Raw genomic sequence first — 14,392 nt, 5'->3', positions numbered from 1 at the left:
TGAACGGGTAAATTGTTTTCTGAGAAAAATAACATACCTAGGCTTAAAGAAGAGATGATAACCAGCGTCGCTGCTGGGGATGACGTGATATTCGGAGAATGGAGGGGATATCTAACTGGGGTGAGATCAGCTTTGCTAAATGATTTGGGTGAATCTCTGCATCCAAAAACGGATAAGGGTTGGCATCATGGGAACGAAGTCTAAATGAACTTCCAAGGCAAGGGATCGGTTATCAAAAAAGTGCTACAGCTATGCTGCTTCTGTACGATATGGTGGCAGATCGGGGGGGTGGGGTTGAGTGTCTTTTGAGAAGCATTCATAAGGCTTACAGTACTATTGCTCGTTACGAATGTGTACCAGGAGTTGACACATGTGGAGTTATTTGATATGGGCGTTTTAGGGAAGCCGGTACTCGAGGTACACGCGCGAAATCTACATTAGCCTTCGTTTGATCATATCAATAATTAAATAAACCAAAAAAATAACCTATCACAAACATGTCACCAAAGCATTGATCAGTGGTTATGGGTATGCAGCGCAAAGTTCTATTGTCGTCTTTCTCATACTAGCGATGATGATAAAAACGCGGTAAAAGGCATGCATCATCGGATCATTTCATAAACTCCACCGCACCACAACCCCTGATAATATGAGGAGTAGAAAAGTAATAGGTACCTAGGTACCTTGTAGCAAAGTTGTTGCGCCTGTTCGCCGTTCGATCCTGTTGTCTTGTTGTTGTTGTTGTTGCGCATGTACCCTTGTGTAGCTACAATAAGTAATTCCCAATTCCGGCGCCTTTATCGGGTATGTAGCAAAGTGAGTGGTATATGAATGGATTGGGGTAAATCATACATGGATAAGAGCCGATTTAATGTCGTGATAAAGTATGAGTGGTGGCGGGTTGGTGAAAAGGGAGATGATAAGTGAACCCTCTTGAAAATACCGACATATAATTCCCAACTACTCTTTCTCTTGTGTAATTTATCTTCCTGCCCTTTTATTCTTATGTCTTCTCTCTTTTCTTCTTCACGCTGGTATTTTCGCGTAATAATACAGTTTCCCCACATCTACGTGTATGCGTGAGGGAAGTACGATAAGAACGGCGTCAAGCATTGAAGTGACGTACAACATTTATTGAACATGGAAATTATGCACGCTTAGAACTGGTAGTAACTCCCATTCGGTGACCCTTGGTGTTGTGGTGGGCCGGGAGCAAACCCATCTGCTGTTCCAGGAGGCATAGGTCCAAGCATATCGTTCTGCATCATATAGCGCATGGTGTCCTCGTATGAGGCCGGGTCGCCGGGACTACCACCGCCGAAGCCTGTCAGTGTGAGACCCATAGCTTGTTCAAAACCATCGCTCAAGCTAGCATAATCGAATTCGGTCGTGCCGAACGATCCAGTCATCCAAGGCATTAGCGCCTGCTCAGGTCCTATACCTAAACCAGGAATTCCCTGAGACACAACGGCAGCCGTTCCTGTCGGGTCGTACATGAAGGGCTGCGGTGGCTGTGGTACAGCCCGCAACCATCCTCTAAAAGCTTGCGGGTTGTTTGGTTCCGGACCTGGACCCGCTTGGTTAGGGCCATTTCCGGTCGCTATTTCCGATAGGAGCTGGAGCGGCGTGTTAGTCGGCCCAGGATTGCTTGTCGGGGCCTGAAGCGGTTGCTGATGCTGCTGTTGCTGCGCATGGGGATGTGATTGACCCGCGCCGTTCTGTGGTTGTTGTTGTTCGTTTGGATTTGTCGGATCTTTGGGCCCTTGCGTAGGTTCTGATTCCTCCTCACCCTGTGCTTTGTTCGTTGCTTGTCCCTGTTTAAAAAACCACGTTCGAAGCATCGCTAGGACAAGGAGGAACTTGCTAGCCGGGCGAGACTTATCTGATGCGGCAACGTCGCGGAATTTCTCAAGGAGTTTCTCAAGATATTCCGCAACTTTCATATTATCCTTATTGATGACTTTGCCGAGTTCAGAATTTGAATTACTGGCGCTGAAATACATCTTAATGAGGACGACCACTGCATAAGCGACTCTAACGAAGGTGAAGATGGGTATGCAGCGAATACTGTGCACGTCCATTGATAAAAATGTCTCAAAAATACCGTCGATAGCGGTAAGACATGAGGATAGGGCACTGATATGAGATGGCGTAAGAGAATCGTCCAATCCCGGAATCGGGTCTCGGAGTGAGTCCGCGCCACAAGGAGGTCGGTAATCTTCCGGGTTTTTATCGACGTGTAGAGCGATTTCATGCATATATAAATTCAACACATGGAAGCCAAGGAGAAGGGATGCTAATTACAAGTTAATCGTTATTAAAAACGAAAGAGAACAGACCAACAAACCTACCTCGCTTCTCCGCCTTAGGGATAGATTCGCTATACTTGGCAAGATCACGTTCGAAGCCTCGTAGAGCATACTGCACCTTCTGCTCAGAGATGTTAACAAACACAGTTGGATCATCCATAGAGAACTGTATGCCAACATCCTCGGCTAATCGATGAGTCCAGACAAGATGACACAAGTACCTGTCAGTGGGCGCAGCTTCAGGGGACGATTCTAAGATGTCCATGCATTCAGTCATAAAAGGTTGCCATCGAATTAGGTTAGGACGATGTAAAGCCATGGATACGTTAGATGCCAGGAAATACACCGTCAGCCATGTTCGTCGTGCTTCCAGTGACATTGGGTCTGGTAGAGGTTGTTTTCGGAATGGGTGATCCCGCCAAGTATATGGTACGAGACGTGTTTTAGGGTTGTGTGTTTTTCGGCCCAGACCGATATCAATTGACATAACAGCGGCCAGATGTATGAATTGATAAAATTTTAGTTCCTCGAAGTGTTCCGGCGGATAATACCATATGACACTGACTAAAAGGGACTGGATTAATTCTAAAGACTTCCTTCCAGTGATTATGATGGCGTCGGCAAATATCTGTAATATTTCCTTTACGAGTTGACGTTGAAGCTTCGGTATTTCAGACGAAGCAGCCGCCATAATGGCAAGGAACAGTATAGGTTTCGTCTTACGGACATCGGCGGCAGTAGTACCTTCAGGGAAGACGACTGCTGGTAAGTGAGGTACCATATCGTCCGTGTAGCGGGCGAAAAACTCAGCAGCTTCGCTCATAGTTATTACCCCGCGATCGATTATATCGGGTTGCTGCTCGACCCCTGCGCTGGCTTTCGGTACCGCTGACGATATACCGGGCGAACCATCGGCGGGTTCGGTGAATTTTCGTTTCTGACCAGCCATAACGGTCGGTGGCGCAAACGGGCGCTTCTCTGGTGACGGCGCATGTTGAGATTGGGGGTGTGATTGAGGCTGGTGTTGGTTTTCCCTAGACGGCGGAGCACCCCAATCTCTTGCCGCATCATATCCATACTTTTGGTCCTCCGATGGGGTTGAATGCGCGGCAGCAGCAGCAGTGTGGCCAGGTGCGCCTCTGCTAGCTTGCAAACTTGCAGTTAATGCATCGATCTTTTTCTCTAGCTCAGCAACCCGGCTATCTGTCTTCTTTTGCCTCTTACGCGTTGGTTGTGTTACCACGCAATTCCTACCCGCTTTCGCACATCTTTTACAAGGCCCTTCTAAATTCGAAAGGTCGGGTTCACATTTCACCTTCAACCCACGGCAGGCCTCGCAGGCTCTTGGTCGCTTGGGATCGTTGGGGTCGTGGGGAGTACCCCCGAGTGCATTGGGGGTATCGCTATTCGCCGAATGTGGATGGCCATTGGGGGTTTGAGGAGCATAATGAGTTGCGGAATCGGGCGACGGGTGACCAGTTGCTTGAGATTGGAGATGTTGTTGAAGTGGTGAATCGGGAAGATCTTCTTGTGCGGATGAAGCGGGGATCCCTGCGACGGCGGCTTGGTGTTGATGTTGTTGAAGATGTGAATGTGGATGCGGGTGCGGATGCGGATGCTGGGGATTCGGATTTGTCGGATCATTGACGACAATTGAATCTTCGCCGACTTCACCACGAAGACGTGGGTCAAGGGAGGATGGATCCATTCTCGGATTCTTTCTTTTTTTTTTATCCGCCTCCCCTAAAAAAAAAAAAAGATCGATCGAGATAGCCGCTTACAGCGTTAGAGGCTTACACGTACTATGTCGCGGTAGAACGAGGCCGACTTTGCGGTTGTCGCGGTCAACATAATAGCCGGCGCCCGATGGCAATAAGATGTACATGGAAAAAATAGGCACTGGCGGGATTTTCTTGAATGGTGGCTGGCTTAAGAGACCCCCAAGCTTTGTAGGTCGTACGAGCTAAGAGACTTTGGGGTAGCCCGCCGTTTCTCCTGCTTCTCCACCCTTCTTTCCTTTCTTCTCTCCAATAGAAAGCGTATCGGACTTCACTAAGTTCCGAACGAACCGATGTTTTTCCGATTCCGAGGCTCTCCCCCTTTTGGTTCCTTCCCGTATTACGTGATATATCTGCCATATACCTACCTAGGTAGGTAGATACATCAAATAGATACAACAAATATAACAGGGTTAAGTCAAAGAAGTATTAAATGTAGGAAGTCATCTAGCATCAAGTTGAGATTGAACTGTGTATACTGCTAATACAGATATGTATCGCATTTATTATATCTTTATGTTAGATGCTTACCGCTTATTAATGCCTCCTTGCCTCGAGACCTAGCTATTAGTGGATACCGAGTCTATTTGATTGTGTTGTGTTTGATATGGTCTCTAGACTACCTGGGTAATTATACTAGCTTAGTTCACAGAGTACAGAGCTATCATCCCAGCATCATCGTTAGAAGGATCGTCCGGGAGGGTAAAATTCGCGATCTATTTCAGTACGAGTCGGGTACACCAAGTTGCCCGACACGCGGCCGAGCGGGAACCAACACCAAATCATTAATAAGCTTCATATATCTCCGTCAGCAGTGTCGTAATATGGAGGAATACAGCATAAAAATGTGGGATTTTGTGTTCCCACCTGTAACAACCCCGAATCTTTCTATGTCATTACGGGTTAACTCATCGACATATATAATGATGGTCCCCTAAAAATGCTACTGCTAAGGAGTTAATACCTACTGTTCTACTAAAAAGAACATCTTTGTGTAACCATGTAAATCGACTGTGTAATTGTATACTTTATGATAGTAGGATAATGCTTAAGTCTATGCCTTATGGAATAACATATAGCATAGCAATTTTTATTTGCGATTTCTTTACTCCATCTCAGCCCCTTTTTGAATCTGCATCCGTGTAAATGAAAATAAAAGAGAAATAAAAGGAGTAATTTCTTTATTTTACGGTCGCGAGTTCCGTTAAGATCTAGTAGGTCACCTCGAAAGCGGCTTCCCGCTCCTATTCAGTATAAATTCGTTTGGCGATTGGAAACCACGAATGCTTTGATTGAAATAGGGGTAAAGACCTCCCCTATTGAAGCAAGGACCCACCTCGGCTGTAGCTTCCTCATCCTAACGATCGGGTGTCCTCTTATCAGATTGATTATTTGACTTAAATAAGAAAGTCTATTCATCCGACAATACTATCTTAAGTGAAACTGATATTTGAAAGGTTTTCGCGTGGATGGTCGACATAAATACAATAATAGCCATAAAAACATGGATTATCAGGATATTTCAATAGATGCCACAAACTCGAGGCCCGACGAGTATGCGCGCGAGAATTCTCTATCAGTAGACTCTCAGGTCGATGTCTTCCTCTTATTCGCCCATTTCCAGGAGGAAAGCATTAGAGAATCACCTGAAGAATTGACTGACGACACGTCTCTTACTCAACTAAGAATCCCTAGCCTTCTCCCTCGAATTGAGCAACTTGACGTATCTAAGGAGTCTCTTGAGCTGCTAGGACATGCTGTTTCACTAGGACGAGAAAATATTCAAGCGTTTAAATTACCATCCTTTTTAGACCTCGCGAAGTTGAAATTGGAGCTCCCGCTCCTTCAAAGCGATCCTGACCATGACCGTCGAGAGTTAGCTCGACGCATTCAAAAACAACGAAGTACTGATATAGATCTAAGAAGCGTCCCATCAGAGCCTCTGAGTATCTCGAATGATGAAAGTCTCGAATATCCAGAGACGACGTCCCAATACAAACAGAATTTTCTGACAGCGATTAAGAACGAGAGAATTGACATCCCGAAAGATACTTTGCGATACCTTTCATATGCCTTAAAAGATGAATGGACACGGGACAAGCAACGGGGGCTACTTAATGAAGCATTGCGTCGGAAGGTTAGTAAATATCAGCCGACAATGGCTTACGTAGAGAGCTAACTTTCCAATACTTCTAGCCAATTCGAGAGCTGGCTATCACACCTCCACTAAGCCCCTGTGCTCACAACGATGAGGATGGCGGTTATTTTATTCCCGACGAGGAAACTTGCCAAATACCCATCTCCTCAGACCCCAGTACTCTATTGGATGCTGACTTAACCAGAGCGGAAGCGGGTCTATTAGAAGAGGATGGTCTTGACCCTGAAGGCTTCTCATACTTGGCCGTTGAAAACTCATCTATATCTTTGAGAGATTTGCCGATGTTCGAGCCAGGGCATCCAAGCATTAGTTCTCTGAAAATTGAAGGTCCTTTGACTCCATTAAATGCCTCGTCACCAAATTCAGATTTGGCAATGGATTTTCTAGGTTTTGTTGAAGACATGGATGCGGACCAGATATTAGACAAGGATTTAAGCCTCTCCGACGCCAGGGGCGAAAAGGATCCTAATGGGATATTTAGCGATGATGCACTGACTGTATTGCAGGATCAAGCAACATTGGCGGGGAGAAATATTGAACAGGAGCAATTGCAGACTGCTGATGCATTAGCTCGAGTAGAAATCCCCGCGATGGATTTCTCAATTCCCGATCCCGAATGGCGAAATACACCACTAGATGCTGCATCGCAACTAGCTTGGCTGGGAAGGAAGTATGAGGCCTTCAAGGTCCCTCCTTGGCCTAAAAATCTCCAAGCGGATAGAAAGCTGCATTGGTCGCCCTTCCCATCGAAACAGGGTCAGATCTCCACGAACGAGTCGATTGATGAAAACGATGACGTTATACAACTGCTTAGCTTTTCGGGTTCCCTTGGGGTACTAACAAGCGCGGACTATGTCTGGAAGCAGCCTGGTATTGCAATCCTTCAAGACCCCGAAGAGGAAGAAGAGCCTTTGGAATGGTCTATGCGTGATGGTGCGAACCACGATCTCGAGTCCTTAGTCAGGAAAAGACGGCTTGAACTCGAAGATGCCGATCCAAAACCAGGCAACTCGTTGGAATTGAGTTCACCAGTTGATCTTATCCAAATCCCCCCCGATATGGTGTCAAGGCCTCGCCAGGCTCAACTCGGCAGCCAAGGACATATTCCTAGCTTATTAGTTGGCTGCAACGACTCTTCCGCTACCTCAACACTGCTCTCTAATTATGTCGACTTCCACGCCTCGAAGCGACAAAAGCACACCAGGAGTTCCTTTTTTCCAAAATCCAATAAACCGACGGCGCAAATTGAAATGGAGGCGGCTGCACAGACTGCTACTCCCGTGCAGTCGGACGAACCCTTGGTAGAACCAAAACCTAGTATGGAGCAGCCGACAACTCCCGCACCCTACCCGAAAATTGAACCGACGCCCATGCAAACGAAGATAATCAAGGCGCTAACACTCAGCCGGGGAGTATTCTCACGACTTGAAAAACTCTACCCAAACGCTGAAATAATTGAACGAGACTTCGATCGCTGGAATACGCTGGCATGGGGCCGTAATTCGGTGGCTCATTCCCCGGTTGTGTCGCCGCTTGCTGCCGAGGCGGACGTTGCTGTTTCCCCCGCGACTGGAATTATACTAACTACGTTGCTCAAGGCGATACAGAAACCACTACCGGGTCAAAAGGGGCTTTCGGCGGCCCGTGAACGCATTCGCAACGTTGCGATTCGATATGAGCGTATTATTATTCTCGTATCAGAGGCGAACCGCGTGGACGAGACAATACGCGACCTTACACCCTCTGAATGTGCTGCTTACGCCGAATTCTCCGGTTTCATAACTGGACTGAATTCAAATGCGGAAGTCTACTATGTTGGAGGCGGTGATGAGACGCTCGCTAAATGGCTAGTGTCATTCTTGATTCGTTATGCACCCGAAGCAGCTTCGGTGCAGGATATTCTTATCCAGGAAGAATCACTATGGGAGTTGTTCTTGCGACGAGCTGGCTTGAATGCATATGCTGCACAAGCCATACTTGGACAATTGAAGTCTCCCGATGATATGCCCGAGGAGGAAAGCGGTAAATATGGCTTACCAGCATTTATCAGAATGACCCCGAAGGAGAGAGTTGAGGTATTCCGGGGAATAATGGGCGGAGAGAGAGTGCTGCGCCGACTCAATGCAGTCCTCGAGGCACGATGGGAGTGATCGGGAAATCGCCGAATTGAAGACTATTTAGTCGAATTAGTCTTCGCGACGGGAAGAATATCTAGCTGATGATGAGATGCTATTAGCTATCCAAATCTAGCTTGTTCTGTATTGCTTTACATAGCTGATGATGATCGAGTCGCTATATGAAGAGATATGGTGATGCAATCGACTGGTCTTAAGCAAATATCACAAATTCCAACAGCATAACCACAAAATGAGTAGCGGTATAAACCTATATACTTTAGCAAGGGTATCGATTTTTAGGTAAGCTTACCTTCGCTCTCTTACGACTCTTCCTCTCCATTGCCTATCATACTCCATATCTTTAAGCTACTTTCTTTATTGCGCCTTCGCATCCAAGTGAATTCTTCAGCGCTCGAGACGTCGCTTTCGCTGTCGCTATCACTGTTCGTAACGCCATTGCTGCTTCGAGATGGGGAACTGCTACTATCATCATCGCTGTCGTCGTCGGGGAATTCCCAAGACCCAGAACAAGTAACAGCCACGCTACCGCTCTGGTGAACGCATGTGCTCCCTATTGTCGACTCATGCGAAGCATTCCACCCCCACGCTGAATTATGTGTTCCTTCACGACTCCCGACACCTTCCCACACCTTAACAACACCATCTGTTGTGCCGGACCATACCTCAAAACCCCCTTCGTCGTCGCTACTGGGGAAAACATCGCACCCAATGCGCTGATTCCCACGCGCTTCGCGACCAGCTAACCACCCTAGCAATTTTCCGGTGACGCGCACATCGTATACAAGTACACCTCTTGATTTCCGCTCTCCTACGAGTAGATATCGCCCACACGGACTCCAAATCGTCTGCATAACACCATCCCCACCAATCGCCGCCTCTTCCTCACCCGCCGCTCGCGCAACACTCCAAGTAGCAACCGCGCATGAAGACCCTGCTTGCGCAAAATCATACAATCCAACCCAGCACGTCCAAGTACCAGCCGCGAGTAGACTGGCATAGGAAGCATCAGGTGGCTGCGCGCTAAGCGCAGATACATCGCCACGCATACCCACACCACCACCCTTGGATAAATGGCGTTCGGAAGGAATAGTCTTGATGCGGACGAGGGGTTCCTCGCCGGTGCGGCTTACATCGAATTTCGCTAACAGATTGCGAGATCCGGCGATGAAGTGCGTGCCTGGAGCTGGCCAGACGAGGGATGTGGCGGTGAGGAAGGTTTCCGAGCGGGCTTTGGTTAGGGGATAACTAGATGCTGGTTTTGGAGGCGGGGAGGAGGGGGATGTAGGGGAGAGGTAAAAGAGTTGGATCGGGTGGTCTCGGGCTGAGACTAGAAGTTGTTGTGTCCAGGGCTCCGCGAGGTGGAAATACGGCGCGCCGGATAGGACGTTGCTGGGCTCAGGCAGTTGGATGGTGGATTGAGGGTTCAGTGCGAGGGGACGGATGGCGGTTGGGGAGAGTAGGTCTTGGGGTACTATGTACCCTGATATGAGGTTTGATGAGGAGGATGTTAGGATCGTGGTCCCGTCTGCTGTCCATTGGGCGGTTTCGAAGTAGCCTCGGAGTCCATCGTTTCTTTCGTCGATGGATGTTGATGATGATGAAGAAATTGATCCATTTTGTTGTGTTATGTCGCCTGTTGAAGCTGCGAGTTCCACCCTGCTTCCTTGAGCAAGCACCTCTTCGGAATCCATCCCGAATTATTCATTAACTCTTGTTTTATCATTTCGATCTTATTATCATCAAACCATTTTGATCATCTTAAGGATTCTTAGGAATGTGAAATATTCTGGAAACAAGCTAAGTTTCTTAGAACTAACTGACTTTGGTAATAAATTAAGATCCATGGATCGCATTGGAAATGGAGAACTCTAATCGGCTCGCTGAAACATTAGAGGGTGGGTCTCCCCGGGAATACAGGCAATAAAGCCAAGGTTCGGTGCATGATGTTAGCGGAATAGTCGTAATATTGGTATTAAATGGGCTAATTTGTAGCGCGCTCTACTTGTCGCGCTATCACTGGACTCTCTTAGTACAGGGGTTAAACACTGGCACGCAGCAGCTACCGCGTGCACCTGTAAGGTCCCTGAAAAATTCCCCATCACATGCCCCCGGACCTACTGATAGGGCCGCCTATCATGACTTGTTCCTGATTTTGGAGCTCTAAAAATCCAATCATCCAATCTACAACTATCACCTTTCTTTTTAACTTGTACACCTCAGTCCAACCGACATTATCGCAACTGCGTCGAACATCGAACGGGGTGTTTCTGATTCCATCCCGCCATGATTCGGTAGCAAGCAAGGCCATCTACTTTTGGCGTTACGAACGCATCGTTCTCAGCTTCATTTCCATTTCTATTCTGATCGCCTTCGGGATCATCCGTCTGCCTGGTCAGCTCCGGTTGACCCGCTCTCAACAATCCCGCACTGGCATCGATCTCTAAGCAATACTTTGAACGGGCGGCCTCATTCTAGCTGCTTTTAACATCGCTTCAACCTAGCTATCCATTCTCGAAGGTGTCGGTGTCGATACGGGAATCATGGATAGTGTCTTCGTCGCCGACCGTTGCGACTCGCTTCGCGAGGGCGGGTTCACCAACTTCTTTGTTTCAATGTAAGTCAACGTCTATCCCTCGACTACATCTGCGCCAAAATTATGGGATCGTACTGATGTTTCTTACATTTAGCTTAATCGTCATCGGTATCATGCTATCTTATGTCACACAACACTACCGCATCATCTCGCGTGGCTCATCCGAAGGCATCTCCCCTTATTTCGTCCTACTCGGTGTCACCTCAGCGAATTCGCAGTTCGGGAACATCCTCACCCTACCTCAATCACGAGCCGATGTCGCTTGCTGTAAAGAAGTTAGCCCCTTCGAATGTACTGCTGGACTTCTCGGAATCGCACAAATTGGGACACAATGGATTTGCTTTGCTATCATGTTCGTCTACTCATGTGGAATTGCTTTCTGGGGATTGTGCTGACATGGTATAGCTTGGTTCTGTTCTTGGTCTTCTTCCGTAGAGAGGATGCTGACCTTGCCGATGACTACGTACGTGATCCCGACCAACCAACCTGGAGGACTGCTATTATCGTCGCCGCGCTGTGTTTGATCCACGGTCTCCTCGTCGTCATTATATCCGCTGCATTTGCTCTCGGTGCCCCTCGATACTTGGGCGCATGGGCAAATTTCCTAGGTATCATGTCCGCAGTACTTGCTGCTACTCAATACATACCTCAAATCTGGACTACATATAAACTTAAGCATGCTGGTAGTTTAAGTATCCTGATGATGTGCATACAAACTCCCGGTGGCCTTCTTTTCGCTGGTAGCCTGGCAGCACGCCTTGGCTGGGCGGGTTGGAGCTCTTGGGGAGTATATGTGTTGACTGCCATCATGCAAGGTATCTTATTGGTCATGGCCGTCTCGTATGAGTGGCCTTCCCAAGAGGAACGGAATCAAACCGCTCCGCATCCACAGCGACCGCCGTACAATCGACGAACTACACCTAGGGTATTGCCCTCCCCGGGCCCGTATTCCGCCCATTTACAAGCGTACGGCGAAACACAAGAAGAAATTGAACGTGCTCTCGACCGGGAAAGTGTCCAGGGCGTGGGAGAAAACCAGCCTCTTTTGGCACCGGGAGGACTTGGTAGTTCCGGTGTTCGCTAACGGACCAGATATAAAGTAGTCTCCGCCCTACTCTCGTTCTCCTTCAAATTCCGATCTGCCAACCACAACGTTGATTATATCCCGTTTGCTACAACTTGTCGAAGTCTCATGTCAGGTACTATACAAAAGCGTGAAATTGGTTTCTAGACAAGCAAGGCGCGATATCTTCAGTTGTAAAAAAGTTGATAGAATTAGTTATTTACAGCGAACCAAATTGATTCATTGGGAGAAATTGTCGACTCTACCGAAAATGCTTCTACCTCGTGATACGGACTCATATCCAGGTCCAATCATGATTCATACAATTAATTGACGGCCTCCACTCAGCTTCAAGTCCTACAGGAGCTACTACAGAAGCTAGCTACCCCCTACCGGGCGGTATTACCCTCGGAATAGCAGTCACCTGCACCCTGTACCTTAGCCCTGGAGCTGTACCCACTTAAGGCTTACAGTGGGACCAACCAAGGATGCTCGTGTTTGCGCTAGGATTTTGATTGGCTGGAGCTTATAATGTCTCACTGATTCGGGTTTTGAGTCAGGATGATCTTGTGTCATGAATCGCTTTCACCTCTTCTTATCTTCCCAGGAGATATTAATAACCACAATTACCTAGCATTGCTTCTTCCCCTGCCTCATTCTAAGCTCGTCTTCTTCAATAGATCCTTATTCCAGCTTCATTCATTAAAATTATTAAGGAATTGACGCCTTCACTTTCTAGTATTTATACCTCTAGCTTCCGTCGTATATCTCCGAGTCCGTTATCTCAATCATGGCAATCTACAGCGCTGTCCCGCCCCCTCCGGAATTAGGGGCCACGACGACAACTTCGAATCAGCAACTAGCCCAACACCAACACCAAGCATCGTATCAACATTCCCACACGAATCAGTCATCGACAACTGGAAATACGGCATCTGGTGGAGTAGATATAGAAGCATGGACGATATCTGCTCTCGAATCCCTCAGCGTATCTCCGGTTGCTCGCGGAACCGGAGCCCCGCTATCAATTCCACTCGATGAGCACACCAAGAAGCCATCTGTCACCATCCAAGATCCTCGTTCTAATGCCGATGCGATTACGCCTCCACGGCGACCGCCATCTCGTCGTGACAGCTTGCGCCGACGAGAGGCATTATTGAAGGGCAAGGAAGGTAGCAGACAGCGGCGACGCTGGGAGAACGGTACTTGCACCTTTCAACAGCCTATTCCAATTGATTGCATCTAATTGGGATGAATGAAATCATTGCAATGGCAAAACTAATCTGGTATCCTACCATCTTCACCAGACCGTTTAATGAACGTACCAAACGCACAGCCTCCCGAGCCGTTCGATTGGGAGCCACGTCCACTATATCCCGTGAACCACGTTCCTTACCAGATCGCGGTTTTCTGGGACAAACGCGTTCGCGCCGAAGTCGAGACGAAGAAAGCCATCGCGGCTCAACGTAAGCAGATGCAGACTAGGACGCTAGGCGATGCCCACGTTTCTGGGAGAGTGCCCCGCGAATTGTTCCAGCGTGCCAAGAAAACCCCCGCCGTTAAAACTTGGGTCCGTTCGCTTGAGGAACCCGTTCGGCGATACTTGGTTGAGCAGGATCTCGCAAAAGAGCCTACAGATTCGGAGGATACTGAAGATGAAGAAATTGTGTTTGTCGGTCGCGACGGCACTACAAGAGATGGCTGGAAGAAGGCTAAGCGAGAAAGTAAGGGTAAAACTGAAGGAGAGGGTATGATCCTCGACGCCCTAGGCGATGATGCCGATAGTGCATTCAGGTATGGCCTTCAATCTATGATAAACGTGATTTGTATATGCGGTGATGCTAAGAGCTCTAGACGATGGATTACGCATTCCATCTCGGATTACTACGGCCTCAATTCTCGTTCAGTGTTGGTGGGTAACCCAAAACGTAAGGTAGTATATGTACAGATGAAGACTGGGCACACGCCACAAATTCGATCCGATCTTCCACGACCTCTATGGGAGTTATGCTAATCGGACGCTACGGTTTCGAAAGACTTCTTGTCTTGCATCATCGTATCCTTGTTGGATTACAGTACAACATTCGCATATCATATATAAAGTATAGACTTCACGTCGCATAGGTCGAAGCGTTTTAATACATTGACACACTTCAATCGCAACTGTTCTTGCTCAGACTCCCTTCATTGAATTTTATGTCCTATTCCGAGTTGCATAGCCCAAGCCAAGCAACCAACCCATGAGCTCATCCTTCGTAACGAATAGAGGCAATGATGCCCCTGCACCTAGCTTCTAGCCAATCATATAGCTTGTAGTTTATCTTGTCCTTGACATTAGGCAGACTCGCTTATG

At 47.8% G+C, this 14,392-nt stretch overlaps 5 protein-coding genes across 5 annotated transcripts; 3 read left to right on the top strand and 2 right to left on the bottom strand.

Annotated features, from left to right (window-relative positions):
* Positions 1 to 514: 514 nt before the first annotated feature.
* On the bottom strand, positions 515 to 4,445 carry F4822DRAFT_77444 (uncharacterized protein). The gene is made up of 2 exons (XM_051463956.1): positions 2,352 to 4,445; positions 515 to 2,296 (listed from the first exon to the last, which is right to left on the bottom strand). The coding sequence occupies exons 1-2, from the start codon at positions 4,015 to 4,017 to the stop codon at positions 1,158 to 1,160; spliced, it is 2,805 nt and encodes a 934-aa protein (XP_051309200.1). The 5' UTR covers positions 4,018 to 4,445; the 3' UTR covers positions 515 to 1,157.
* A 637-nt stretch (positions 4,446 to 5,082) lies between these two features.
* F4822DRAFT_77386 (uncharacterized protein) lies at positions 5,083 to 8,539 on the top strand. The gene is made up of 2 exons (XM_051463954.1): positions 5,083 to 6,224; positions 6,284 to 8,539. The coding sequence occupies exons 1-2, from the start codon at positions 5,592 to 5,594 to the stop codon at positions 8,393 to 8,395; spliced, it is 2,745 nt and encodes a 914-aa protein (XP_051309199.1). The 5' UTR covers positions 5,083 to 5,591; the 3' UTR covers positions 8,396 to 8,539.
* Positions 8,412 to 10,247, bottom strand: F4822DRAFT_77409 (uncharacterized protein). The gene is made up of 2 exons (XM_051463955.1): positions 8,673 to 10,247; positions 8,412 to 8,418 (listed from the first exon to the last, which is right to left on the bottom strand). Exon 1 carries the CDS (start codon positions 10,072 to 10,074, stop codon positions 8,683 to 8,685), a length of 1,392 nt encoding a protein of 463 aa, XP_051309198.1. The 5' UTR covers positions 10,075 to 10,247; the 3' UTR covers positions 8,412 to 8,418; positions 8,673 to 8,682.
* A 233-nt stretch (positions 10,248 to 10,480) lies between these two features.
* F4822DRAFT_420585 (uncharacterized protein) lies at positions 10,481 to 12,632 on the top strand. The gene is made up of 3 exons (XM_051459709.1): positions 10,481 to 10,997; positions 11,071 to 11,328; positions 11,382 to 12,632. Exons 1-3 carry the CDS (start codon positions 10,924 to 10,926, stop codon positions 12,058 to 12,060), a joined length of 1,011 nt encoding a protein of 336 aa, XP_051309197.1. The 5' UTR covers positions 10,481 to 10,923; the 3' UTR covers positions 12,061 to 12,632.
* On the top strand, positions 12,633 to 14,203 carry F4822DRAFT_420583 (R3H-associated N-terminal domain-containing protein). The gene is made up of 3 exons (XM_051459708.1): positions 12,633 to 13,241; positions 13,347 to 13,833; positions 13,894 to 14,203. The coding sequence occupies exons 1-3, from the start codon at positions 12,830 to 12,832 to the stop codon at positions 14,051 to 14,053; spliced, it is 1,059 nt and encodes a 352-aa protein (XP_051309196.1). The 5' UTR covers positions 12,633 to 12,829; the 3' UTR covers positions 14,054 to 14,203.
* The last annotated feature ends 189 nt before the right edge of the window (positions 14,204 to 14,392 follow it).

Source organism: Hypoxylon trugodes, assembly GCF_022578975.1.
Source record: "Hypoxylon trugodes strain CBS 135444 unplaced genomic scaffold F4822scaffold_11, whole genome shotgun sequence".
In the NCBI taxonomy this organism is placed as follows: Eukaryota; Fungi; Ascomycota; class Sordariomycetes; order Xylariales; family Hypoxylaceae; genus Hypoxylon; species Hypoxylon trugodes.
Note: the sequence above shows the minus strand (reverse complement) of the source record. Positions and strands in the feature narration are given on the sequence as shown.